Source organism: Brachypodium distachyon, chromosome 1, assembly GCF_000005505.3.
Source record: "Brachypodium distachyon strain Bd21 chromosome 1, Brachypodium_distachyon_v3.0, whole genome shotgun sequence".
In the NCBI taxonomy this organism is placed as follows: Eukaryota; Viridiplantae; Streptophyta; class Magnoliopsida; order Poales; family Poaceae; genus Brachypodium; species Brachypodium distachyon.
The window spans coordinates 53,361,747-53,389,083 of record NC_016131.3 but is presented as its reverse complement, the minus strand read 5'-3'; the positions used below and the strand labels follow the sequence as shown (position 1 = coordinate 53,389,083).

Sequence of the window (27,337 nt, the reverse complement as noted above, 5' to 3'; positions counted from 1 at the left end):
GGGGAATCTGGGCCAACATGGCTTTGGTTTGGATCCATCTGAGCTTTGGAAAATAACTAATTTTTGTGTAGAACTGATGTGAATTCCTTTTAATATGGACAATGTGTGAAGCTGAAGGTTTTGAAGAATACGGAGAAAGAAGAAGGCAACGGCTAGAAAAGGGGGCAACGAATAGAAGAGGAAGAGGAAGAGGCCAACGGCTTTGTGTCTGAAATTGTTATTATATGACCTCATGTACTGCAACTCCATAAAGTATTGTTATTTTATCTCTTGTGGGCAGCCCACAAGCTTGAGGCCTGCCTTTAAGCTTTTTGGCTTGTGGCCATGTTCCACAGTGTATATGGTTGACCTTAAGGTCACCTTTATTGCTTGTGGACAGCTTGTGGTGCACATTGCGGTTGCTATTAGAAAGAAAGAAAAAACATGGCTGAAAGAAAAAGTGTGTCTAATTTATGCCACATTTCACCTTCGTTATTACAGTATGACAATTTATCAAATTTAACAACTTTTTCCGAATCTTGTGGGCACGCATATCATGCCTATGTGACGGATGACTGGATGCCAAATCAAAAGCATAAAGTTATAGGGTGTTTTCTCTTCTACCCGCGATTTACCTGACCTGCTTACCAATCGGATCCAATTCTCAGTCCACACAACTTGACCTGACCTGCTTACCTACACGATCCAATTTCCCATCCGCCCAACTTGACCAAGCTAGCATCCGACGGGGTCAGGAACACATGCCGGGTCTGGCTCAACCAAAACAGAAGCGTTGCGCCCAGTTTTAGTCAAGTCTAAGCGGACTAGGAGCTAGATCGAGAAGGTAAGTGGGTTGAGTGAACTGGGTACGTACAAGAGAAAACGTCATGAAAATTGACGCTTTAAATTTGGCATGAAGTAATCTGCGATGTAGGCCTAATATGTGGGCACTCGTTGTCATACTTGAGAAAAAAAAATCGGGTAGGATGTGCCACAATGTATCAACTAGGTGGTAAAACGTGGCCAAAAATATTAAACGAGGTAAGGTAAAAAGTGAAATTCACAGTAAAAGAAAAGCAAAACTCTAAAATGTGCCCCCTCTCTCCATGGACCTGCATGTGAAGAGCCTCGCAGGACAGCATGCAGCATCTGGGCTCATCATGCATGTGCCATTATCGGATTTTTCTAATAGCAAATGGAGTACCTGGTTTGGATGATGCGCCGGCACGGGAGGTCTATACCGGGGCAGAGAACATTAGCGGCTGATTAATTATGTTAGTGTTAGGCTAATCCCACCAGATGTGACCGTTTGGAACTGAGCTGATTCAGTTATATGTGCTTGGAGATTCCTTGTGTACACCAGTTGATCCCAACGGTTAATTAATGTATTAGTACCATCATGGTGCCAAATGTATTCCCGAAGTAGCATCGTCGTATCACCCTGAGATTGACCGTTCGATACTAAACTTAGACAATGGGGTAGTAGGTTACCGAGAAATACTTATTTGTCGACCGCGGCTAGACGTGCGATCAAGATTTTTTTTTACATGCACGAATTTTAATGTCCGAATAAATGGTTCTGATTGATAGTAACATCAAAATTGTTATTTCTTGGTCCTAGAAATAGCAAATATTTCTTTCTTGATTGAATAAACTAAATGCTATGCTCACATAAGATCTAGGACACTACTCCCTCCGTTTCATAAAGGTCGGCACAACTTTGAAGTAACCATTTCCGTCTTGGATTCGTAACTTTCGTGTCCCACGGATTGCCGCTCTAATATATACGTGGAATGAAAAAACTTCATGGGTGAAAAAGTCCAAAAGATGTCCCATTTTCTTCTTCTCTATCCAAACTGACGATAGAACACAAGAGGAAACAAGCTAATGAGTGGTCGGTCGCTCTTTTTTTTTACATATTCACGGCAAAGCGATGGTTAAAATTGATGTCATAATCTTAAAAGAATGCTTCTCTAGGACACCACTAACACACATCCACTACACTGTAGTGGTCGGTCGCTCTTTTGTTTTTTCATGAACACTTGTCCTTTCCCATGCATTTTGATAGGACATCCTTAATTAATTTTGATAAAACATAGAAAGCTATTGCAAAGATATACATTTGATATGACATATTTAAAACTATCTATACCAAAGCAGACGCCAACAAGGATATTAATCCACGATAGGCGACAAAATAAGAATCATCATATCTGTGCTATAGTCATAAATATCGTGACGCATTACAAATCAAGCTAAATTCGTAGATACACTACATACTACATGCGCAGCGTATTGCCTGATACGAAGAAAAAGCTATACAAAGGAGACAAACAAAAAAATTGAAAAGTCCCTTGCATCCTCTAATTCATCACCACACACTCTAAGATAGTAACATACATACAAGTTTTTTTATAATAAAAAAACAAAAATCCCTTGCATCATCTCGTTTATCAGCGGAGAGCCGTTAGATGGATACAAACACAGACGCATTCGGTGCCACAAGGTTGGCTCCGCGCTGGATTCCGTCAGAGTAAGCCCACCCCACAGCACACGCGCCCGTCCCCGCAGAAAAACCCCACGTTAAAAATTTGCTCCCCACCATTTCCTCCTTTTCCGCTAGTATATAGCGGTGCGCTAGCCTCGTGTCGTGCCGCCCCCACCAAGCCCAAGCACCTGCCTGCTCTGTGCTTCTGGAGCCCGGAGTCCGGGCTCTCCCCCTCACTCCTCCCCGTCTTCCGTCTTCCCCCGTAAACTGAGAGATCAATCTGCGAAGGGAGGGGAGCGATGGACGAGAAGGCGTCCAATCTGGACGCCGTGCTCAAGGAGTCGGTTGATCTCGTAAGCTCCTGGCTCCTCTCCTCCCTCCGAAACCACACGCCCTCCTTTGGTTTTAATGTATTCGTGTGTTCTTATTGTGGGGGACGGATTTGGGAGCTGCCTTGCCCGGTTCTTCCATGGTTTCTGTTTGTTGATTTCGTGGTGATTTTTCTGTGGTGTGTGGGGGGGTCCTTGAGGGCCGGGTTTTTTGGTGCCTAGTGTGGGTGCTGGTAAACTAGTACTCTGTCTCTGTTCTTGTTTTCCATCTACTTTTGTTAGTTCTTGGTTTGTCTTGTTGATCTCTCCGGCGTCACGCGATTCGTTTCGGGTATTGCATTCCTCGTCGATTTTGGGGGCCGCCACCGTCACACGCCTCACGAATCTGCTTGGTCTCTCTCCCGGTTTCGTTTGGGTTCTTGCGGCGGCGGTTTTCTTCAGTTTTTTTTTAACTCGGGTGTTCCTCGCTTTTAATCCCAGAAATTTATCTCCTTGTCCGCTGAACCATCCCCAAATGTTACGTTTTGCGGAGCAATTTTCTTCGGAAAAGGAAATACTGATGCATGATTAGTTAGTTCTGATTTCTAGTCCTTGTCCTTGCGCAGGAGAACATACCGTTGGAGGAGGTATTCGAGAACCTGAGATGCAGTCGCGAGGGTCTCTCCTCCACCCAGGCCGAGCAGCGCCTAGCCATCTTCGGCCCCAACAAGCTAGAGGAGAAAAAGGTAACTTTTTTATATTTTTCTGTTTCCATGGCAAATATTGTAAATAATATGTTTATGTTTGCACCTCACACTTCAGTATGAGTTTTGGATTGATGGACGGTGTTTGCAGGAGAGCAAGTTCCTGAAGTTCTTGGGGTTCATGTGGAACCCGCTGTCATGGGTCATGGAGGCAGCCGCCATCATGGCCATTGCGCTCGCCAATGGAGGAGTAGGTTCTTGATGTTTGAGAGCGTGCGGTATATATGGCATCTGAGATGGATTCGGGGAACTGTGGACTGACAGAAGTTCTTGATGTTTTTTAACAGGGGAAGCCACCCGATTGGCAGGACTTCGTGGGGATTATTACCCTGCTCATCATCAACTCCACAATCAGTTTCATTGAGGAGAACAATGCTGGAAATGCCGCTGCTGCTCTCATGGCCCGCCTCGCCCCCAAGGCCAAGGTATCAACAACATCTTGCTTGTTGTGTGGCTGTGATGTTGATGTCTTCTGCTTGAGTACTGATTTGGCTGTTTTGCGGTGATGAAGGTTCTTAGGAACGGTCGGTGGAACGAGGAGGAATCGGCCATCCTTGTTCCAGGAGACATCATCAGTGTAAAGCTTGGGGATATCATCCCGGCTGACGCCCGTCTCCTTGAGGGTGATCCGCTGAAGATTGATCAGGTAACTTAAATAGCTCTATCTTGTTGGGTTGGATTGGTTTCGTCATGCAATTGTAAGCTTATGTGTTATTGCTTGGTTCTCTTGTGCAGTCTTCGCTGACGGGTGAGTCTCTGCCAGTGACCAAAGGCCCTGGTGATGGGGTGTACTCTGGCTCCACTTGCAAGCAGGGTGAAATCGAGGCTGTTGTCATTGCCACTGGTGTGCACACATTCTTTGGCAAGGCTGCGCATCTTGTCGATTCAACAAACCAAGTTGGCCATTTTCAGAAGGCAAGCTTTTGCTCCCTGTTCCTGGACTTGTTTGTATTGGCAAAGTTTTGATGTGATAGGCAGCTATTTTTTTCTGTCCAGGTTCTGACTGCCATTGGAAACTTCTGCATCTGTTCAATTGCTGTGGGAATGGTTATTGAGATTGTTGTCATGTACCCGATTCAACACAGGGCTTACAGACCAGGAATTGACAACCTTTTGGTGCTTCTCATTGGAGGAATTCCCATTGCCATGCCCACTGTTCTTTCTGTGACTATGGCGATTGGGTCACACCGCCTGGCTCAACAGGTATCCACATGTGCAATTCTCTGGAGCAAAGGGCTGGTGTTTTTTGCTCATATAATCTGTCATATGACTCGAGTGTAAAAAAAGGTTGCATATTGGTGTAGGGAGCAATTACAAAGAGGATGACAGCAATTGAGGAAATGGCTGGCATGGATGTTCTTTGTAGTGACAAGACAGGGACACTAACCTTGAACAAGTTGACTGTGGACAAGAATCTTATAGAGGTTAGGCTTCTGATATTAACTGGTCAGTAGAACAGCCTTGTGATGATATAGATAATCTCAATTAACATGTTCTTAACTGAATCAGGTTTTCCAAAGGGGTGTTGATCAGGACACTGTGATACTAATGGCTGCCAGAGCTTCACGAACAGAAAATCAGGATGCCATAGATGCCACGATGGTTGGTATGCTTGCTGACCCCAAGGAGGTACATCCGACATCATATCTGTTTGTGATATACAGCTATTTTCCTTTTTCCTTTCTTTTCATACTTGGCTTGTTCGATGAAAGGCTCGTGCTGGTATTCAAGAGGTTCATTTTCTGCCGTTCAATCCAACTGACAAAAGAACTGCTTTAACCTACCTCGATGGAGAGGGGAAAATGCATCGTGTTAGCAAGGGTGCACCAGAACAGGTATTATTATTATCATTATCATTATCATATGCAACTCCCATTCCTCTTAGTGTACTGTGATTTCAGTTAATAATAATATGAAATCTTGACAGATTCTAGAGCTTGCATACAACAAATCAGAGATTGAAAGAAGAGTCAGAGTTGTGATTGACAAATTTGCTGAGCGTGGCCTGCGATCACTTGGTGTGGCATACCAGGTTTGAGATCCATCACCTTGCAGTAGTTGCACACTGGTACTTGACTAGTTGACTTACTTTATACATGACTGACAACATTTACACAGGAAGTGCCAGATGGTAGGAAAGAAAGTCCTGGAGGACCATGGCAGTTCATCGGGCTCTTGCCACTTTTTGACCCCCCTCGACATGATAGTGCAGAAACAATCAGGAGAGCACTCAATCTTGGTGTCAATGTTAAAATGATTACAGGTTTGGTCTATTTCATTCGTCTCCACAATCTCTATGTTGGCTACTCTAAATACAGTGTTATGGCAGATGTGTTATAGCAAATCAGGAAGTGCTGAGGAAAGTACTGTTATGCAACAAGTTTGAGTGTAATAGTTACATAAGCTTAGTAAGTTTTTTTTCTAATGTTTTTAGGTGATCAACTTGCAATTGGGAAGGAAACAGCTCGCCGTTTGGGGATGGGTACTAATATGTATCCTTCATCTGCTTTACTGGGACAACATAAGGATGAGTCAATTGTTGCTTTGCCAGTTGATGAATTGATTGAGAAAGCTGATGGCTTTGCTGGTGTCTTTCCAGGTACAACTTTGGAAATAACTATTTTTATGAGTGCGATTACTATTTTTTTCCTTGCAGCTATCGGCAGCACTCATGCTTACTTCACTTCTAACTATCACTTTACAGAACACAAATATGAGATTGTGAAACGTTTGCAAGCAAGAAAACATATATGTGGTATGACTGGAGATGGTGTAAATGATGCTCCAGCTTTGAAGAAGGCTGATATTGGTATTGCAGTGGATGACTCGACTGATGCAGCTCGAAGTGCTTCAGATATTGTCTTAACTGAACCAGGCCTTAGTGTGATTATTAGTGCTGTGTTAACAAGTCGAGCAATTTTCCAGCGGATGAAGAATTACACCGTAGGTTATTTCTGCCATTCCTTCCCAGTTTGTACTCCACCAGTATTTTTTCAATAATTTCTAAGTGTTTGTTTCTGATTGGTGATTGCAGATATATGCTGTGTCAATTACAATCCGTATAGTGGTAAGGTTTTTATTCCTTGTATTTTCTACCTTTTGCTAAATCATGGCTTAACTGCTTAGTAACTGATTGGGCAAACAATTAACTTTTTCTCTACACATTCTGTTGTATCAGCTTGGTTTTATGCTTCTTGCGCTGATATGGCAGTTCGACTTCCCACCATTTATGGTCCTAATCATTGCGATCCTCAATGATGGTATGTCAGATTTCAGCTAATTCATGACAAGAGTAACCTACCGTTGATCATTTCTTTAAATACATCTCAACTCTAGCATATTTGCTTACCTAAGAAGTAATACATTCTGAGAACAGGTACCATAATGACAATTTCAAAGGACAGAGTAAAACCATCTCCACAACCTGATAGCTGGAAGTTATCTGAGATTTTTGCAACTGGGGTTGTCCTTGGTAGTTATTTAGCCATGATGACAGTCATTTTCTTTTGGGCAGCATACAAAACTGACTTCTTCCCGGTATGGCTAGTAGTTTCTTAAGCATTTATACAGGCTGAGTAATCTAATGCATGTGTGGTGGTAAGTGCTCATCGCTGGCATCGTTTGTTGATTTTCAGCGCGTGTTTCACGTTGAAAGCCTTGAGAAAACTGCCCAGGATGACTTCCAGAAGCTTGCATCTGCTATCTACCTGCAAGTCAGCACAATCAGCCAAGCTCTCATCTTTGTAACACGGTCTCGCAGCTGGTCATTTATGGAGCGTCCTGGATTCTTACTGGTCTTTGCTTTCTTGGTGGCTCAGCTAGTAAGTGATCCTCACCATCCAATTCATGCCCAACTGCTTAAAGTGACGCTCAGCTACGCTTAGATGCTCAGCATCTTGTGGTATCTTATTAATCATTTTTACTACTTTCTCACATATTCATTGTCTTTGTTGCTCTCAGATTGCTACTCTCATTGCTGTGTATGCTGATTGGGGATTTGCCGCAATCAAGGGCATTGGATGGGGCTGGGCTGGTGTCATCTGGCTTTACAACATTGTCTTTTACTTGCCACTGGATGTCATCAAGTTCCTCATTCGTTATGCGCTGAGTGGGAGAGCATGGGATCTTGTCCTTGATCAAAGGGTAGGAACACATATCAAATGTTTGTCCAAATCCAACACTTCGTTGTCTGTCAGGTGTGTGTGCTCATCTTCTGTTGCTTGCCGCCCTTGCAGATTGCCTTCACGCGGAAGAAGGATTTCGGGCGGGAAGAACGTGAGCTCAAGTGGGCCACCGCTCAGAGGACGCTACATGGGCTCCAGCCACCAGAGTCGACAACATTCCAAGGCATGACCAGCTACAGCGAACTCAATCAGCTCGCGGACGAGGCCCGGAGGAGAGCTGAAATCGCGAGGTACAAATTCGGAGACCTGCCTTTCACCAAGTAACCAACCACCCCCCTGTGTGTTTGCATGAAGCTTATGTAATGTGACTGAATTTTTGCAGGCTGAGGGAGCTGAACACCCTGAAGGGGCGGATGGAGTCGGTGGTGAGGCAGAAGGGGCTGGACCTTGAGACCATCCAGCAGTCGTACACCGTATGATCGGTTTGCTGAGGCTTGAATGAATACATGTTGTGTACTAGCTAGCTAGGCAAACAATAACGATGATTCCGATTCGCGAGGAGCGTGGGTTTCGAGTGTCGTCGGTGCGGTGCTGATCGCAGTCGCTTCATCCCTATTTATGTCCATTAATCGCCCCCGGCAGACAATCTATTAGATGATCATATATATAGTACGGAGTACATTTTTGGTTTTTGTTGTTCTGGAGCTGGCTTGGCTCTCCCTGTGGTTGTGGTCTGAATTCAGCTGAATCTGGAGCATCGTAACGGCAACATGGCCACGTGCAATGCTGCTGCATTGTCCCCAGCACACATGGACTTGAAACATGTTCTGAGGCTGCTGCAATCTGCATTTGTTGGGGGAATCCGGGGTTTTGCAGGTGAAGGAATCGTTAATTCTTGGCATCTGGGGCCTGTACGCATCAAGAGTGTGCTTACTGCTTACTAATGCTTTGGACCTGGTCGTTTCTGGGGTGCATCCACTTGGTGTGTAATGCGAGTATCCATGGGCAACAGCAGCCAGCCATAAGCCATTGCATCTTCGTCGGACCAGGAGAGACGAAGCATGTGCGGAGCTTTTTCCTGTTGGTTTGAACTTTGGAACTTGAATAAGCTTTTTCCTGGGATTGTTCAGGCTTGCTCGCAACGCCGGTAATGTCTGAGAAAATCTCACTAGGACGCATACAAATTTCTGAATTCTCTTGCGACGCGCGCTGCCGTCCACACAAACCACCATCGCCACCGTTATCCACTCCGCCGCCCGCTAATTAACCCGGCCATCGCGATGCGCGCCTCGCCGCCGCCGCCATCGCAATGAACCCTTCCCTTGCCGCCACGCCGCTCCCCACCACGTCCAACCGCCCAGACCCCACTTCCTCCTCCGTCCAGCTCCTCCGCTCTCTCGCGCGCTCCCGCCGAGCGCACCTGGCCCACCGCGCGCTCCTCCTCTTCCGCTCCCTCCACGCCTCCCCATCCCCGCCGCCGCTGCACTTCTCCCTCCCGCCCGCGCTCTCCGCGGCCTCCTTCCTCGCCGCGCTCCCGGAGGGCCGCCAGCTGCACGCGCTCGCCGCCAAGCTCGCCCTCCCCGAACGCGCCCACACCGTCGTCGCCAACTCCCTCCTCCACCTCTACGCCTCCTGCGGCCTCCCGGCCGCCGCGCTCGCGCTCTTCCGACGCATCCCCGCCAAGTCCCTCGTCTCCTGGAACACCGCCGTCGACGCGCTCGCGGGGAACGGCGACCACATCGCCGCGCTCGACCTCTTCCGGGAGTTGCAGCTGGAAGGCGCCGCCACCGCGGGCCTCGCGCCCGACGCCTACACCGTGCAGAGCGTCCTCGGCGCGTGCGCCGGCGCCGGCGCGCTCTCGCTCGGCGTCTACGCGCACGCGCTGCTGCTGCGGGAGCTCGGCGGCGACGGGGACGGGCAGGCGGTGTCCCGCGACGTGCTCATCAACAACTCGCTCGTCGACCTCTACGGCAAGTGCGGGGCGGTGGAGCTCGCGCGCCAGGTGTTCGATAGGATGCCCGAGCGGGACATCACGTCGTGGAACGTCATGATCCTCACCCTGGCCAACCATGGCCGCGTACGTGAGTCAGTAGAGCTCTTTGATCGGATGGCACGGGCTGAGAAATTCGTTCCCAACGCCATCACGTTCGTCGCCGTGCTGAGCGCTTGCAACCATGGCGGGATGGTGGAGGAGGGTAGAAGATACTTCCAGATGATGGTGAGTGAGTACGGGATCAGGCCGAGGATCGAGCACTACGGGTGCATGGTGGACATCTTGGCACGAGCCGGGTTCATTGAAGAGGCCCTCGATGTCGTGTCTGGCATGAATTGCCGGCCTGATGCCATCATCTGGAGGAGCCTGCTTGATGCATGCTGCAAGCAGAATGCTGGGTTGGAGCTTAGCGAGGCCATGGCCAAGCTGGCACTCGATGTTCCTGATGACGCTGTGAGCGGCGTCTACGTTCTTCTCTCACAGGTCTATGCCTCTGCGCAACGGTGGAATGATGTGGGCATGGTCCGGCGGTTGATGAGGGAAGAGGGTCTCAAGAAGGAGCCAGGGTTCAGCTCAATTGAAATGGACGGCCTGGTTCATCAGTTTGTCGCAGGCGACACGTCGCACCCTCTAACAGAGGAGATATACAAGAAGCTGGATGAGATTGAACAGAGGCTCACATCCTCTGGATACAAGCCGAACTTATCAGCGGCCCCTATGGTTGCTGGCATCGACCATGCCAAGGGCGCCGCACTGCGTTTACACAGCGAGCGGCTCGCCATATCGTTTGGTCTGCTCAAGGCGACAGACGGGGCACCTATTCGGATCCTGAAGAACCTAAGAGTGTGCAAAGACTGCCACACTATCAGCAAGATCATATCAGAGCTGTATGGTGTTGAGATCATCGTCAGGGATCGGATCCGTTTTCACCATTTCAAGGATGGGGCTTGTTCTTGCAAAGACTACTGGTGATTCCCGAGCCATAATCTGTGATGCTATCCAGGAGATACCTCTTTGACGTTAGTTTCGTTAAGAGTGAAAAAGTTGTTTCGACAGTAAGTGACTGCAGTGTTCTTCGGCTGTGACATCTTTCTTTCATTCATCTTTTAGGCTGTGAATATCAAAATTAGCTGACCGATCAGTTAAACAGAATGGTGTATGATATGTTATACTATTTCGCAGTTTTCACTGTCACGCTAAAAAGGAAAACGTAGATGGTGTAAATGTGAGTACATTGACATCATCAGAAGTTTGAGACCAATCCTTGCTTGTGCAGGACCCGAATTTTAAAAATTCCGAAGTCCTCTCCACTTTTTATCGAAGAATTGTCATAACGAACCAGCTTATCATCCTTGGACATCGACGGTGTGCACAATCAACGGGCTCCTGACCTGCCTGACGCCGTCGGACCACACGACGGCCGCTGACACGAACTCGTTGGCCTCCGGCAGCGAGCCGGAGACCGACACGGTGAACGACATCTTCTGGCCCAGCCGGCTGAATTTCAGCCTCCTCGGCGAGACAGCGACGCGGACGAGGGACCTGGAGCTGATGACCTTGGCGACGTACACCGACCTTGGCACGCCGACGTTGGTAACGGTGCGCGGGAAGCGGGCGGTGAAGTTCTTCCCCGGCGTGGCGGGGACGGCCATCGTCGGGTAGTTGAGGTCCCCGGCGGAGGATGAGCCTCCCAGGGGGCAGGCCACGGCTTGGTCAGAGCCGGTGACGAGGCGGAGCTGCGTGGAGTTGTAGCCCTGGGCGCAGAGCATGGCGGCGTAGTCGCCCTCGCGCGCGTCGTACACGAGCCCCGGGTCCCGCGCCCGCGCCGGGTTCAGCTGCCCCGCGCCGTACGTCAGCTCGCCGCCGCCGCGGTTGCGCTCCGGGTCCATCGGAGTCGCTACGCCCAAATGCATGCGCCGCCATTGAAAACAAGCTGGTTAATTACTTAATTACCAGTGCAGCATTAAACGGATTGGTTGGTTAGTTAATTACCTGTGGTGATGAGAGCCGACATGATCATGGCCGGCGACCAGTCGGGGTGGAAGGACTTGACGTAGGCGGCGGCGCCGGTCACGTGCGGGCACGCCATGGACGTGCCCGAGTCGATGTTGTACCCAACCCTGCTGCCGGCAACCGGCGCCAGCTGCGTCCATGCCGCCAGGATGTCGATCCCCGGCGCCGACAGGTCAGGCTTCAATACATGAACATGCATGTGAGCCTCGGAATTGGCCATCCGGCCTCGAAAGTATGACCAAGACATTAATAACTGTGCCTGATCGATGATCTAGTAACAACCTTCAAGATCCCTGGAGTGATCATGTTTGGGCCCGGTGAAGAGAAGGAGGCCACGATGGGCGCTTCGGAGTCGAACTGTGTCTCGCTGGTGTGGATGGTGCCCACAGGATCGCTGAAGACGAACAACATGAGATTTCACTATTTCAGCTCGACGAAATCAATGCAATTATTTGTCAGACCAAAGGAAAAAATAATACTGAGCTGACCAACAGTACTTACCGGGTTCTGTTGACGTAGGCCATGATTCCGGTGAACTGATCCTGGGTAACCCAGACGGCGGGGAGAGGCATCGTGAAGGCGACGTCAGGCTGGAATGTGACCAGGACCACGCCGGCAACGCCGGCGAGGACCCCTCTGGACTTTGCGCTCAGCTCTGCGCAGAGAAGGATCTTGCCCTCATATGGCCGTCCGGGGGCCGCGGCCAGCGACTCTGCTTCACAGGAACTGCATGCGTAAACGCCCCAAATGTCAGTCAACCCAGCAATCACAAACAACAGCTCGTCATGGAATGATGTAACAGTCAATTTTCGTAGCTATGCGCTGTGTTAAGTGTTTACCCATTGATGGGAACAACAAGGGGAGCTTTCACCTCGGGGAAGATGTTAATGGAGACTCCCTGCGTTCAAGAAAAAACAATCCTTAAAACCTTCTTCAGCGTTTTTTACTCCCTCGCATCGCATCCATTATAAGTGTCTTCCATATATTGGATCTAGTACAAAGTACAGTATGACTTTATACTAAATCCAAGACATTTATTATGGATCGAAGAGTGAGTAAGTTCTAGTGCACAATATGATCGTCAGCGGTATGACATGACAGGATGGCGCGCTCACCACGATGGTCTTGCCGTTTCCGAGCACCAGCTTGTCAACGAACCGACGGTCAATGCTGCTGGCAGCGACGGAGAGCAGCCATGGCGCGACGTTGCAGACGCGGCCGTCGTCGAGCCCGGAGTTGCCGGCGGCGGTCGAGGTGACCACCCCGCGCTTCATGGCGTGGAACGAGCCGATGGCGGCGACGTCCTCGAAGTACTGAACCGGCATGTTGCTCCCGATGGAGAAGGAGATGAGGTCGACGCCGTCGGCCACGGCGTCGTCGAAGGCCGCTAGCATGTCCTCGTCGCGGCACTCGCCGCCAAGGTCGTCCCAGCACACCTTGTAGATGGCCAGCCTAGCGCCTGGCACGGCGCCGCGGGCCGTGCCGGAGGCCAGGCCGCCGAGGCTGGCGTGGCCTACGGCCCGGCCCGCCACCGTCGACGCCGTGTGGGTCCCGTGGCCGCGCGTGTCCACCGGCGACAGCCCCGCCGTCGATCCCTGCCTGTACGCCCGAGCGCCGATGATCTTGCTGCATATATGAACTTACCCTATTTAAATTGTGGGTGAATTAAATGGAGCGTGCGGGTAAAATGTGTGCCGCGTGTACTTGTTGCAGGTGAAATTGTAGCAAGTGCCCTTCCATCTGGCCGGCGGTGGGCCGAAGCCCTCGTCGGAGAACGACGGGGAATCTGGCCACAGGCCGGTGTCCAGCATGCCGACGATGACGTCGCCCTGCAGCTCCAGGCTTTGGTTTGAACTCTTGGGGAAGCCTAGGAAGTCCCATGATCTTGTCGTGAGAGTTTGATGCGTCCTGCTTGGGAAGATCGACACGACGCCCTCCATGCCTAGCACGTGAAAACCATGCGTTGCATTTAGCTGCTTCTTCTTTTTAATTTCTTCTTTCTTTGCGGGTGGCGTTGCATTTAGCTACAACTAGACAAATGAGTGAATGACCAAAGTTACATGATTGGATTCGTATTTCACTTTTTAGTTCCCTACAAGAAAGTTTTGGTGACACATTTTTTTTTCATTTGCCAAAAATTTCTTTGTTTTACCCTATTTAAAAAACTTTTCACATGGTTTTATCTTTTTTAAGATTTTCTTCTATCTGACAGACAGAGTGTCCCCAAATGTCATGTCTACATGGTGCCTCCACTTCGAAGGCGGATCTCCTATACACGATTTCGGCAAAGAAATTTTTTTGACAACCCTAAAATTTTGATGACCATTTAATTTGCAGGTCACCCAAATTTTGAAAATTTCGATAATTATCAACCAAACTTAATATTTAAGAGTACAATTCTGTTTGAATCATGACAGAGTGGTCCCACATGTTAGGCCTACATGGCTCTACTCTGCGGACGGCCATGAGCTAGGGAGTGGGTGAGCTTGCCCAATCAGAACAGAGGTTCAAATTTTCAACAAAATTCGAGCAAAATTTTCAAAAGTTTGGTGGGTACCAAACAAAAATTCTGCCTTGAAAGTTTGAACTAGATACAAACAAAATTTAAATCTTGGCATTTATGTGTAGTCAAAATTTGATTACATTCAATTAGCTCAATTAAGGTAATACCAAAATAAGTTTAGAAATTTTCCATATTCTACTATATTCGATGAGTTTCAATCAAGATAAGACCGTTATTTATTTATTTTGCGAAGGAGATAAGACCGTTAGTTAGCATACAGAGAAAAAAAAATGCATGGTGACTTGCTGAGCATACTAGAGAGCTTTTGTTTCTCTTGTTCCGTCAGTCTGGCTGCAAATCCACTTAGGCTCCTCTTGTAACTGTAGATGATCCTCTCCTGAGCGGAGCTGCAACACACGTTTATGCAGCACACGATCATTAACACAGTCAGTCAGTAGACTGTGTTAGGTTCCGTTTCAAGTTGAAATGGAATTCAGGGGTCGCCGGTTTCGAAAGCAAAAAAAAGAAAAAGAAAAGACAGTCAATCCGTTTCAGTTCCACGCTTCCGTGCCGTGGTACTGGTTTAACTGGTTCAAAAAAAATCAGGAGCCAGGCCGACCTGTCATCGAGGACTCGGTTCAGCAGCTGATGATGCGCAGCCTCTGCAGCAGAGAAGCCTCCGGGCGCCGTCTTCTCCCCCGGCTCCGACGACGGCTGATGTCCCATGTACACGATGTAGACCTGCATGCAATTCCCATCCATGGTTAGCTCTTGCTCGATGTACACGTTATGTACGTAGTCCATTCAATCCTAAATTCTAAATTCTTGTCATTATACACGTAGTCCACCCGATTCTAAATTCTTGTTATTATTGTTTTGGTTCAGATTAAAACTGCACGCTGACCTGCTTTCCGTCGACGTCGCCACCGCCGCCGCCGCCGCCGCCAGTCTGAGCATTAGAACCAGGCAGCAGGCTGCTCGCGAGAATGGCGGCTACCACGGCCACGGCGCAAAGAGAGAGCGCCCCCATTGTTCTTCCTGCGTTTGCCGCGTAGTAACACGTAAACGTGCATTTGGTAAGTTTAAGTAAGTGGCTTGTGGATCGATTCATACGTACGCACGCACGTACGTGTTGTAACTGCGTGCATATAGCTTTGGATGTGACGGCAGGCGCTGTCTGGATCGATCGATCACGATCACAGGATAACAGCCAGCTTGCAACGTGTCTTCGATCGCTGTATCTCTTTAATCAGCTTCGCTTGCACCGGAGCATTTTCTTGGCGCCGTCTGTGCCGGGCGTGCGAAGAAACGGTAAATGACAGAGCTTAACGATGATTTGCTAGGTTAATTGGTCGCCAGAGCTTAGGAGCGTACGCCCGGGATCGGAACCCCGGCGCCTGCTACACGTTGGATTCTACACTCCACAAATTTGGTGGAACAGCTAATTCATAGCTTTTTTTTTTTGGAGTTGGAGCTATCAGTTTTTTCAAAATGCAACAAGATAAAGACTGTCCCGTACAAAACATCTCCCAAGTAGTATGCTCCATCTTTATGAAATAATGGAGCTATGAATGACAAAATTTGGGAACCTGCAGCTGTCCCAGACATACGCTTAATTAATTTGTTCCCCTGCAGATTTGATTTTTAGATAAAGTATAAGCGTCATGTTAATTGTCCAATGATCCTTTGTTAGATGAGACTAGTAAGCTTGCACGTGCAACGCACGCCTCCCACAATACATGACAACATTTTTAAAGTCTACCTTCTTATATGATGACTTGTCTTTTTACAGTTTTTTTTGTCTATCTTATTTTTAAGCAAGAAATGCTAAAGTTGGGTCTCCAACTGCTCACATTTTCTTCATAAAATCATCAAAATCTGAACCATGATGACCTTAAAAAAAAACATGCACCCTAATACACTAAAGTCGAATACATCTCATTCGAACATAGAAAATATTTAAAATCATCAAATCTGAACCAATTAAGGATACATGGTTAAGGTTTATAGCGAAAAATTCATGAAAAAGTTGCATACCCTGTACCCAAACCTTGAATTACCCTCCGCTCAAACTACAATTGCACTCTAGAAACATTAGAAATCACTCTAGTCTCAGACTAATAAACTTGTGTACTTTTTTCCTCGGATTTTTTAACACATGATGTTATCACATCACACCTGACAAATCTACTCAACATGTGAGAAACCACTCCAGTCTCAGATTTTGTTGCAGGGAGAAGAGTGAGATATCACCTCAGTTGCCACTTGCTGCTAATTAACAGAAGCTAAATCATTAACAAGAAACATCAATCCTGGGACAAAAAAGGAGCAAGAATGCTGCAAGGGAAGTAGAAAACTGATGTGAGATTATTTGCACCAACCACACCGAAGAATGCCCTCAAATCCCTCCTCCTACACAGATTCAGATAAGGGCCCTGCAGTTTCACAACCAAGAAATGAAACATTGGTACTACCTCATGTAATTCTTGTGTTTAACAGGTATCAGAGCATGGCCCTTTTTCTTGAGTGAGCCAAGAAGTTTAAAGTACATATGGTACAGATTATACCTATAAATATTGAAAAATATTGCAGGGTATGTTTCTTCCAAATAAAGGAGTCAATTCTGTAGAAAGTTCATTAGGTCTTGATAAACTTCCAGATTATCATGACTGATTGCGGTACGTCCATGCGAATGTTTGTAATAGCCAGATACTATTAGCAAAATGCATGAATGGAAAAATACCTGCTATGGAGGGACCGGCACTTGGAAGCGATGCCATGGGAGACCTATGAGTCGGGTGGAAAGTGGGGGCAGCGGAGAAATGGGGCAGCGGCGAGGCGAGAGGACTCGGCGTCCGGGCAACCGTGAGCCGGCGGTGGAGAGGGAGGGGTATGTTGGTGGGGTCTGGGACGGAGGGGGTCAGCCGGCGGCGGGGCTGGACGAATCGGTGGATGCGCCTGCAGAAGTTGGTGGCGGCCGCTGGAGGAGCGGTGCGAGGCGGCGGTTGCGGTGGGCGCGGGAAGCAGCGGCGCCGCTGACAGGGAAACATGCGGGCGGCGGGCGCGGGAGGCAGCAGCTCCCCCGACGGAGGTTGCGTGTCCGACGGCGGCGAGGCGAGGGAGATGGTGGTGCCTCGTCGCGCGGATCGCAGGTGCAAGCAGGCGAAGCGGGGTGGCATGGCAGAGGAGGGCAGCGGAGGGGAGGCGGCGGCTACGGCTTGAGGAGAAGGGTAGGAGGACCCGAGGGTGCGAGTTGGACTGCTGTGTGGCGAGGCAGAGGCGGGCCACGGGGGTAGGAGGCGGCGGCGGCAGGGGAAAGGTAGGAGGCGACGGCGTTGGAGACGGGTGAGCAGAAAACAAAGAAAAAAAACGGTTCGAGGGTGCTGAAAAATTCTCCTGCGGGGTGGAATTTCAGTCTCAATGGGTAATCATTAAACGCACACGGTTAGCAAGTAATCCATATTTAGTGAGTCTGATTGTGGGGCTCTTAGTACTCCGTGTACGTTTAGTTGGGTGGACGTTGGGATGAATATGTTGATGTCTTTATAAGTAGTAGAGATGAGATGTGGTATGTCGGGCCTAGAACCCCCCTTAACGAGACAAAACTGACCCTAAGGCTCTTATGAAGAGTGTTCAGCCGAAGTTTTTGGAGAAACTGAGAATTGTTTTCTCTGGCTTTACTTTACCTTATTTTATTGAAGCGGGCTTATTAGAGCTTTTGTATCATTTTAATAAAATGGAACGGGGCAAATGCCTTCCATCTACAAAGAAATTACAGCATGGTAAGGATATCAGAATGACGGAGAAAATAATAACAGTGGAAATGGATACTTTTATTACATCCAAGACACTTATTATGCATTGGAGGAAATACAAGCTTATCATCTCTAATTTGGAATATTTATTCGACATGCATGAACAAATTTTCATTCATCAATGAACATGTCTAATTATGTTTGTATTAAACATTTCCTGAAATTTTTATTGTGTGCATTCGAAATATTTCATTTGGTACTCGTATTTAAATACTGTTAAAGCCAGAAAAAAAACATGATTGGGCCGGGCCCACGTGGCCTAAGGAATGGGCCCTGGATGGGCGCCCTTATCGCCCTTGCTAAGCCCAGGTCGACCAAGGACGAAGTCAGCGAGGCGGCAGAGGATGATGGGAAGCAACGGCGGCGGCGGAGGCGGGATGGTGCCGAGTACGGGGACCGTCGGCGGCAGCGGAAGCGGCATCGGCGGCGATGGACGGCACGACGACGAGGCCGTACTCACCGAGTTCCTCTCCTCTCTCATGGACTACACCCCCACGGTACGGTTGCGCCCCTCTCGCCCTTATGCCCGCTCGTTTCGCTGATCTGTGTGTCTGACACGGTTGCACGGCAGATCCCTGACGAGCTGGTGGAGCACTACCTCGGCCGCAGCGGCTTCCAGTGCCCCGACGTACGCCTGTAAGTACTCCCTACGCCTTCAATCTCCGAGAAGACCTAATTTCTGAATCGGTAGTTGAGCGGAGACTCGTATGCTGCTCCAGGAACATTTGAGTTAAGCTAGTCAGAAATAAATTATCATGCTTCCGTCAACTTGGTGATTCATGAATGACATGATTATGTTTTTGTCCTCTGATTTCGTGTTTGACAGAACGAGGCTGGTGGCTGTAGCTGCTCAAAAGTTTGTATCGGACGTTGCAAGCGATTCTCTTCAGTATGTGAATCTACGGCATCACTCTCTTCTTTTATAGCTCAATTTGTATTTTCTGCATATAAACTCTGCAAGTAGTTTCCCTTCCTGTTAACTAACTGATAAGATAGACTTATTACATTTGTTATACTCTGGGTTGTTCTTCATCTGTTCTTTTCTCTCATGTCTATAACTGTGATTGAACCTAACCGCTATATTAACATCGATGTGTCACCAAAATCTTAAAAAAGTTGTACCTAAAGTGTGTGTCTCTAGTAAATATGGTTGGAACATGATAAATAAGACATCAACAAATCAATTGAAATCAATTCAAGAATTCTGAGGGAACGTGACAAAACTGATCGGAAGGGTTCCAAAAGAAACGGTTAATTTGAGTTGTGAGATTCTAGTCTTTGTACTTGCGCTAGCTTATTGTTTGCTGTCAGTTTGTATGTTTGTTCTCCCAGAGACTAGTCCATATAGATCGATGCATGTAAATGTTATGGATAACCTGTCATGGTTGGGCACGCCAGCCGGTGACTAGTCCATATCATGCATTTTTCATATTGTGATAAATTGTCCTTGTGGTGCACGTGTTTTTGTTGCCTTATGTGGATGCACTTTCTTACTTTCCTCGTGCTCGTAGATTACAGCTGACAATAGTCCAATGTCAAATTCTGTGTACACATGACGGGTTTTATGTAGCAATGTAACATGGTGGATCTTTAAATAATAAATATCAACCATTGTAATTGAGATTAACGAAGCTAATTCTTTTAGCCTATGCAGATGTGATGGCTTCTTGTTCTCATATTTTCGCAATATTTCTCACATCCCAATCAAAATCTATGTCTCTGATTGTATATATTGTGATAGTACTCTCACAGACTAATTTATGCATGACGATGAAATGATAAGTCATCCTTTTTCCCATTTTATGGTCATTATTATCCGTTTGGAACATATTAAGGCCCTACTTATCCATTACTTTGTGTTTATGATCACTGCAACTTTTCTAGCCTTTCCGGTTGCTATTCGTGATGTTCTTTTCCAAGCATGCAACCCAAGCCAAGAAAAACTATGCATTGCCAGATATGCAATCATAGAACAATGAATTTAACATACTGCTTGTGCAAACTACCAATGCCACCATGGTGATGGATTTTTGTTCCTTTTGATGTTGTGTGTATAGAAGGAGGAACTTCTCACGTTGTATCTGTAATCCAATGCATTCTGGTAGCATCTTCCCTAACCTTTGATGTGACATGTTGCTATGTCATCCCGATGTTTTATTAATCTGACTGCCTATGTTTTGATCAACTCAGTTCTGACTTCTGAGTCCTACCCTATTCGAGCCTCTGCAATGCTCCATTACTGATCCCCTCCTCCCTAAGTTCTTGTCCAGGCTAAATGGTCCAGAACCTATTGCAATGTGCTGCTGAATCTGAAAAATGGCCAGTTCAGCTGCTTCCCACCATCCAAGCTCTTCCTGCTAGTAGGTCAAGTAGTTTGGTTTTAACACGTCTTAATGTACTGGTCTAAAATATCTGTATTGGACTGATGACTGTTGAGTAGAACAAGCAATTTCAACTTTAGCTTCACATTTGAGTATTTAAAGCAAATCTAGTTTGCTGTAGTTGTGTCATAACTCATAACAGTTACATTATATCTTGGACGCTAATTTTACATGATTATTTCCCTTAAACTAGGCACTGCAAAGCCAGGGTAGCAGCACCTATCAAAGACAACAAGAGCAAACAGCCGAAGGTGAATTTACTTCAGAGTTAAATATTTCGTTTTATTCTTAACATGAAATTGCACATACCATCCTTACTGCTATCTGGTGACATCTTATGGTACTTCAGGATAGACGTCTTGTATTGACAATGGATGATCTTTCTAAGGGCTTGCTTGAGGTAATTCATTTTCCCATTACATCTGAGGTTTCAATTTTTTTTAGTTATGCAGTAGCTGACATTCACTGCCTTGCCTTATCTTATGTTTGGCAGTGAACATTATCTGGTTTGGACAACGATAGCAATTAGCCAATTAATTATATTAGGTCTTGAATCTCAGTACTGATAAGTCTGTTAAAATTCACTATGGCAGAATGGTTTTAGTTAACCTTCTTAGACCAATAAACTGCTCAATATTAAAGATGATCTCATCTAAAACTCATAAACACAAACTCAACAATTTCAAAAGAAAGGAGTCGAGGACAGAATTCAACGTGGCCCACACATTAGTTAGGCCCAGAGACATAGTGTCATATTGGCATCCAGTTCGTGCATGTGAACTTGATGATCCTGCTCTGGATTCTTTCGTGCAGGCATGTAGAGCTGTTGTGCTTGATACCCGCAAAAGAGAGAAGAGATGTTGTGCTTGAGTAGCATGGTAGCATCCTAAAGCGGTGGTAGCACTAGAACATCTCTCATCTCTAGTTGCATGCCACTGGTCTAGATGGCAATGTCTAGACCCCTCAAAGTTCAGACTTCAGAATCACTCTACCTCCTACCCAGCCTCACACAAAGGGCATCCTTCTCATGCAGAGCCATGCAGCCACCAGCCAGATATCCTTCAGATTAAATCTCATTAGACGTGATTTGTTGTCACAAATCTCAGTCTGGACTTCACCTTTTCTTTTCTTAATACCTTCTACCAGTAAGTCATCACATCATTACTATAACGGAGAGTATCTGCTCTGAGCCTCCGAATATCGCAATTCCTAAATCCGTGTCCTTTTTCGGTTTAGTGGATCCCCTAATCTGGCACCCAGAAGCTAGCATGCTGTCTGAGACTCACATGGCAAATGTAGTGTACTGCTAAACTTACGATCAGATCAGATATGATCATTTAAGGTAAAATTCTTTTTATTTTTCTGTTATTGTAATGGATACCTCTTTAGACCTCACTCTACCACATTCACACGATAAATTTACAATTAATTCTACTCAAACAAGGTGGTGCACCAGCCTATATCAAGACAATAGCACAAGTCACATGGTTGCATGCATGCTTCATTGCTGATCTGTGCTTTTGAAAATTTTCAGCATGGGGTGAACTTGAAGCACCCCGAGTACTTTGCAGATAGCCCTTCAGCAGGGATGGCCCCTTCAACAACAGAGGAATAGAACCAGTTGCTTGTTCAACCAGAGGAGCAGATTCAGTTTGAGTCTAGTCCGAACCAAGTGTTAAGCGGTTCTTCCTCTGTTCCTTTTTAGAAGACGTTTTGGCTTGCCGATCGTAGGGAGTATATGCCAAAAGAACAGTTATACCAGCATCCTTGCAACGGTGTACTCACAAAAGCTTGAAGTATGTAGTTGATGTCTGTTCTACTGTCAAAAAACAAAAACTTGATGTCTGTTCTTGATGTATTTATGGTGAATTCCCCATTGGATTTATGGTGAATAGTATCAGCTATATGTGCTGATTGGTTTCTCTGAATTATCTCCCTTTTGTGTGTTGGCACAACTGAAACTTTGAAAGTGTTGATGCGTCGAGTTGACGTTGTGTAGCACATTAACCTGGATTCCTGATGATTGGCAACAACCTTTACCTACAGAAACTGGCAAGTAGGCCTGCAGATCAGGCAGGTGTAGTCTTGTCTATGTTCATTCTCCAAATTGCGGGATGACTCTGAATTAGTTGAAGAACAAATCAACAAAATGCAGTCACGTACAGCTCACAGAGTCGCAGCGACGTGTGGTACGCGAGGTCGAGACTTGTGAGTTGTGAGAGGCAATGGTTGCGAGGTGAAGACGGGTTCGCGAGGCGGGCTGCGTCCTGCGTGTGGCGGAGAGGGAGCTAAACAGAGAACAAACCAAACTCCCACGCGGCCCCAAAAATACCCAATCGGTCCGCGCAGCGCGGAGCTAGCAAGACCCGGCGGCCGGAGCGCGGCAGCCGTTCGTCGCGCACCATCGGCGTCTCTCCAGCCTTACGGCCACGGCGCCGGCGGCGAGCTCAAGGGCGAGGGGCGGATCACAAATTCACAATGGAGCTGTTCGAGCGCGCCAAGACGGTGCGGCTGCGGAGCTACCACGACAAGTACATGTACGCGGACGAGGACGAATCCCACGTCCAGCAGGGCCGCAACGCCTCTTCCCCGAACGCCCGCTGGACGGTGGAGCCCGTGCCGCACGCCCCCGGCGTCATCCGCCTCCGCAGCCGGTACGGCCGCTACCTCACCGCCTCCAACGAGCCTTTCCTCCTCGGCGTCACCGGCCGCAAGGTGCTCCAGACGCTGCCCCACCGCCTCGACTCCTCCGTCGAGTGGGTGCCCCAGCGCGACGACGCCAACGGCGGCGGCGGCGCCCGCCTCCAGACCCGCTACGGCAACTTCCTCCGCGCCAACGGCGGCCTCCCGCCGCTCCGCAACTCCATCACCCACGACGTGCCGCACCACCGCCACGCCGGGTGGATCCTCTGGTCCGTCCAGATCGTCCAGCTCCTCCCCGACCAGCCGCCGCCTGACTCCTCCGCCTCCGTTAATTCCTCTTCTTCTCCCCCTCAGCCTTACACTTACAGACCGCCCTTCCCTTCTCCCTCCCCCGCTCCATTGCCGACGGCGGCGCTCAGGCCGCCTGCGCCTCCGCACCACCGTACGGCGGCGACTCCGTTCGTCGCGCAGCCTCCGCCGCCGCCCCCGGGCTCCTTAGCACCCCCGGCCAACCTCTTCAGGCTCGAGGTCCGTACGCCGCGTCTGCCACCCTACTCCTGTTCGACGAATTGACCCAACAACAACAACCCGTCAATAACTTACTTCTCGTTGGGTTCCCATTGTGTTCTTCTTGGGAGCAGTCGGCGGACTCCTTCTCGGTGCCGCTGCACAAGGTGGAGGGCCGCAACATCCACTACCAAATCGGGGACAACAACGGCAACGTGGACGAGGACGACCAAGGGCGGTCCTTCACGTTCAACGGGACGTGCCTCGAGGAGCTGCTGGAGAGGCTGCAGGAGGAGACTGGGCTCAAGGACGTGATCATGTGCACGCGCAGCCCCATCACACAGAAGCTCATGCCGCTCCGCCTGCAGCTGCCGCCCAACAACAACGCCGTGCGCATCGTGCTCGTGCGGGAGTCATCCAGAGGTAGGGGTTCTCGTTTTGCCATGTGTTCATCATCTTTTGGATTTGCACACGTGACGTCCTGTTGTCTCAAGTGCATGACATTGAGAATTGGAACTGATCTGCTGTGCTGATTTTCTTTCATGTCGACATGTCGTTGCTGATGCTGCATTGAGAGGCGATATCTAAGTATATTTATAAAATAAACGTGCTGAATTTTATTTAGAGGTAAAAATTTTAAGACAGGGGGCTAAAATAAACGTAGTGAATCTAGAAAAATAATGGAAAAAAAATATATCAGGGCCCAACCGGGTTCGAACCGGTGACCTATTGATCTGCAGTCAATTGCTCTACCACTGAGCTATGGACCCGTTGTTGGAATGAGAACATCTTAATACTATATATCAGAAACATTTGACAAACCGACGCGTGTGTCTTGCCCAGCTCAACGTTTCAGTCACCTGACAAAAACACCCGTGGTTGCTAATAAATCAATGAGATACTCATTTAGCAGTAACATCAGTATATCCCCTTGCCTATTTAGCTCCATGCGGCTACGACTGTTTTTTTTTAATATTCAATTCTTGCTGGAATGAAAATAGTAAAGGTTCCACTTGGACCATGAATTTGTGTGCATTTGATTCTCGTCGTTGTTTTTCCAGGGAGGAAGGGGTAGTTCTTGTGGTTCTTGATTGCATTATGATATTCATATTATTTGCCATCCTCTAACACAGTTTCTCTTCCATCTTGAATGAATTCCAGTGGCAAAATCTTTCCTGTGAGCTTTACGGTCCACAAAATCTGAAGATGGTGGCGGCAGCAGCTCGAGTAAAATGCAATGAACCAGGATTAGATTGGAAATATTAATCAGGATTGTGCATGTGTTGTGTATATTATAGTTTTTGTTTCTGCTGGCCACCATAATTCACTCTTATTTTTCCATTTACAGAGATTCCTGTCTTCCAAGTTTTTGGTTTATTTGTGCATGTTGACCATTTCAATCTCAAAAACCATAAAAATCTTTGCAGTGGAAGATCCATGAAACTGCATATGCTATTCTCTACTCCTACAAAAACCCTAAATTAGTGGGGACAGTCTGTCATCTTTAAACCACGTTCCTGTTGATTTGGCACTAACATTGTGATAAAAACGGGTAAAACGATAGCACAACATTCTGTAAACATGTAGTATAACCTTTTAGTCCATATCAACGCACACACAATATTGCAGGAGCTACATCTCAGATCTTGAAGTAGTTTTTGAAGCCATTAGTGACAAACAATTGTTTTGCACACAATTTTTTTGTAGATCACATTCATCATGTTTGTATTATATACTCTCTCCGATCCATAATTGCCGCTGATTTAGTACAAAATCGGTGACACATATTATGAATCGAAGAGAGTATTATATTTACTAATAAATCATAAGAGGCAAATGATTCACAATAGTAAGATGCTCATATTGAAGGGAGAGATGCATCCTGCATCTGGTCAGGGAGAAATAAGAAGCTGCCCCGCAAATAGGAAGAAGGGACTAGCATATGCGATTCGACTAATGCGTCGATGGACCAGAGAGCTACCCACACCGTCTACGGTGGGTCATTATTATTTTTACAATAAGCAAGCTTTATTAAATTTCAACTCGCGGGTTACGACAATGTGAGGTGGCCTTAAAGAGATACGATTTCTTTTTTGAGTAATAAGAAATACAAAAAGAGTCCATCGCTCTTGGCAATTAACCGCTGCTTGAGCAAGATTATGATCGAGTTTCTACGTTGCAATTCCTCTTGTCGTGACAGAAGACAACACACTGAAACAACATGCGAGTTTTAATATCCACCTCGTGAATAATATGACCATTTATGCAACCACGGTTGTTGGTTGTTGGCATGGGTGCTGTTGGTCACCTCCAAACAGTCCGAAGCCACCTTTATTTTCTGAAACCCAAATTATGAGCCAATGGTCAATATGGATTCACTACAAGCATGCACCTCTAGAATTGTGGGGGTGCACCAAGTTGTTAAAAACGGCTGCCTCGTGCTGCCCAATCCACGTATACCAAATAGCCTTAATTGGGCTCAATACCAAGTCATCATTTGTATTGAAATGAGTTCCAATACCAATGCAAGCCCTTGGTTGTAAATAAAATTGCTACTCCCTCCGATTCATAAAAAGTGTCGCCCATCTTGTACAAAATTTGTATTAACTTAGTAACAAATGGACGACACTTTTTATAGATCAGAGGGAGTGGTTGGAATTAACCGAAGCTACAATACCAATTCTCGTTTGGCTCTCCCAGGCATTGAATTGTCCCATCTTCTCCACTCACCTGCGCACTGACAATCTGCCTGCCGCTGCAAGACGTAAGGTTAGAATTGGAACATGGATCTAAGCGCTCTAGAAGCGGATGCCGAAGAGCATGCATGCGGGGGAGGAACCGTCATCGCCGCGAGCGCGAGTTTCAGCATCGGAGCAGGAGCGCCGCCACGAGCTTCGGTGCGGATGATTGGCTTGTGTGGCGGCTAGTCACTCGTCCTCAACCTCAAATGCTGGCCGGGCTCCCTCTCTGTCGAGTCATCAGCGCCCCGTGCGCTCCCGCTTGATGTTTTGACTTGATGTGGTGCATTTTGTTTGGCGATTGATGGGAGAATTTGCGTCATCTCGTCTGATGCAGCGATTACCTCGTCAAGCTGGGAACATCTCCCGTCTCTAGGATAGCCGGGTAGAGGATTGGCTCCAGGGGCGGAGCTACAGTGTATCGACAGGTGTCAGTTGACACCAATGACTGTCGTCTAAACCTCTATACAAGCAGTCTAAATATTAAATTGACCCCAGTAAATCATACATATTAGTTACTTCTACGAAGTTATTGACACCAGTGATGATATATCCTCGCTTCGCCCTTGATTGGCTCGCGTGGCGGACGACAAAGTTGAGGAAGACGAAGAATAGGAGGGGGGAGATGATAGGGTCCAGACAACGTAGTCTGTGGGGAGCCTCTCCTCTGACAGCGGCGGTTGGCGGTGAACTCCGGTGGCAGCAGCGGTCGGCGGCGAACGTTGGGACGGTTGGCTGCTGCTGTCAGTTTTGGAGAAGGCAAAGTCAATTCCACGCGCTTTGGAGAACCGAGTCTCGATTTTGGTGGAGGACTCTTTCAGGCGCAGTTCAATTCCGTGGTATTGAGATCTCAATTCCATCTTAGACACAACCAAACACGATAACTCATGAAACACAATTCCAATTCCAATTCCAACACTGAATATCAACATCCAAATGCAGTGCAAAAATGTATTCTATTTTTTCCGTTCCGAGATAAGTGACGTGAATTTATATAAAAATGTATACGAAGCGTTGAAGTATTACCCGTTGACGCGGAACCGTAGGAACACAACCACCGCCGAGGATCCGGAAATCTCAT

The 27,337-nt window shown here is 47.5% G+C and overlaps 5 protein-coding genes, 1 long non-coding RNA gene and 1 other non-coding gene across 9 annotated transcripts; 4 read left to right on the top strand and 3 right to left on the bottom strand.

Annotated features, from left to right (window-relative positions):
- The first annotated feature begins 2,622 nt into the window (after nt 1-2,622).
- LOC100846640 (plasma membrane ATPase 3) lies at nt 2,623-8,355 on the top strand. Of its 2 annotated transcripts, XM_010229952.3 has the most exons (21): nt 2,623-2,820; nt 3,402-3,521; nt 3,631-3,729; nt 3,827-3,964; nt 4,051-4,185; nt 4,275-4,454; nt 4,536-4,742; nt 4,844-4,963; nt 5,049-5,168; nt 5,252-5,374; nt 5,467-5,571; nt 5,658-5,802; nt 5,974-6,138; nt 6,244-6,482; nt 6,574-6,606; nt 6,718-6,799; nt 6,916-7,076; nt 7,175-7,360; nt 7,500-7,682; nt 7,775-7,953; nt 8,046-8,355. In XM_010229952.3, exons 1-21 carry the CDS (start codon nt 2,767-2,769, stop codon nt 8,140-8,142), a joined length of 2,871 nt encoding a protein of 956 aa, XP_010228254.1. In that variant the 5' UTR covers nt 2,623-2,766; the 3' UTR covers nt 8,143-8,355. The 2 variants fall into 2 exon arrangements, with proteins under 2 accessions (XP_010228254.1, XP_010228253.1); XM_010229951.3 differs by having other exon boundaries at nt 5,974-6,482.
- A 140-nt stretch (nt 8,356-8,495) lies between these two features.
- Nucleotides 8,496-10,837, top strand: LOC100820833 (pentatricopeptide repeat-containing protein At1g59720, chloroplastic/mitochondrial). Its single transcript, XM_003557393.4, has one exon. The coding sequence runs from the start codon at nt 8,973-8,975 to the stop codon at nt 10,626-10,628; it is 1,656 nt and encodes a 551-aa protein (XP_003557441.1). The 5' UTR covers nt 8,496-8,972; the 3' UTR covers nt 10,629-10,837.
- Nucleotides 10,838-11,002: 165 nt separating this feature from the next.
- LOC104582282 (subtilisin-like protease SBT4.3) lies at nt 11,003-15,285 on the bottom strand. The gene is made up of 10 exons (XM_024458409.1): nt 15,077-15,285; nt 14,792-14,913; nt 14,488-14,579; nt 13,374-13,611; nt 12,785-13,295; nt 12,509-12,567; nt 12,171-12,395; nt 11,952-12,063; nt 11,649-11,847; nt 11,003-11,553 (listed from the first exon to the last, which is right to left on the bottom strand). Exons 1-10 carry the CDS (start codon nt 15,200-15,202, stop codon nt 11,003-11,005), a joined length of 2,235 nt encoding a protein of 744 aa, XP_024314177.1. The 5' UTR covers nt 15,203-15,285.
- Nucleotides 15,286-18,291: 3,006 nt separating this feature from the next.
- On the top strand, nt 18,292-22,299 carry LOC100846337 (transcription initiation factor TFIID subunit 10). Its single transcript, XM_003557391.4, has 6 exons — nt 18,292-18,484; nt 18,559-18,623; nt 18,814-18,876; nt 20,562-20,619; nt 20,718-20,768; nt 21,903-22,299. Exons 1-6 carry the CDS (start codon nt 18,332-18,334, stop codon nt 21,981-21,983), a joined length of 471 nt encoding a protein of 156 aa, XP_003557439.1. The 5' UTR covers nt 18,292-18,331; the 3' UTR covers nt 21,984-22,299.
- Nucleotides 22,219-22,577, bottom strand: LOC112269879. Its single transcript, XR_002962103.1, has 2 exons — nt 22,532-22,577; nt 22,219-22,417 (listed from the first exon to the last, which is right to left on the bottom strand). It is a non-coding gene; the product is annotated as an uncharacterized LOC112269879 (long non-coding RNA).
- Nucleotides 22,578-22,740: 163 nt separating this feature from the next.
- On the top strand, nt 22,741-24,950 carry LOC100823227. 2 transcript variants are annotated; one of them, XM_003561279.4, is made up of 3 exons: nt 22,741-23,539; nt 23,653-23,941; nt 24,680-24,950. In XM_003561279.4, the coding sequence occupies exons 1-3, from the start codon at nt 22,847-22,849 to the stop codon at nt 24,697-24,699; spliced, it is 1,002 nt and encodes a 333-aa protein (XP_003561327.2). In that variant the 5' UTR covers nt 22,741-22,846; the 3' UTR covers nt 24,700-24,950. The 2 variants fall into 2 exon arrangements, with proteins under 2 accessions (XP_003561327.2, XP_024313101.1); XM_024457333.1 differs by lacking the exon at nt 24,680-24,950 and having other exon boundaries at nt 23,653-24,124.
- TRNAC-GCA lies at nt 24,217-24,288 on the bottom strand. Its single transcript has one exon. It is a non-coding gene; the product is annotated as a tRNA-Cys (tRNA).
- Nucleotides 24,951-27,337: the final 2,387 nt, after the last annotated feature.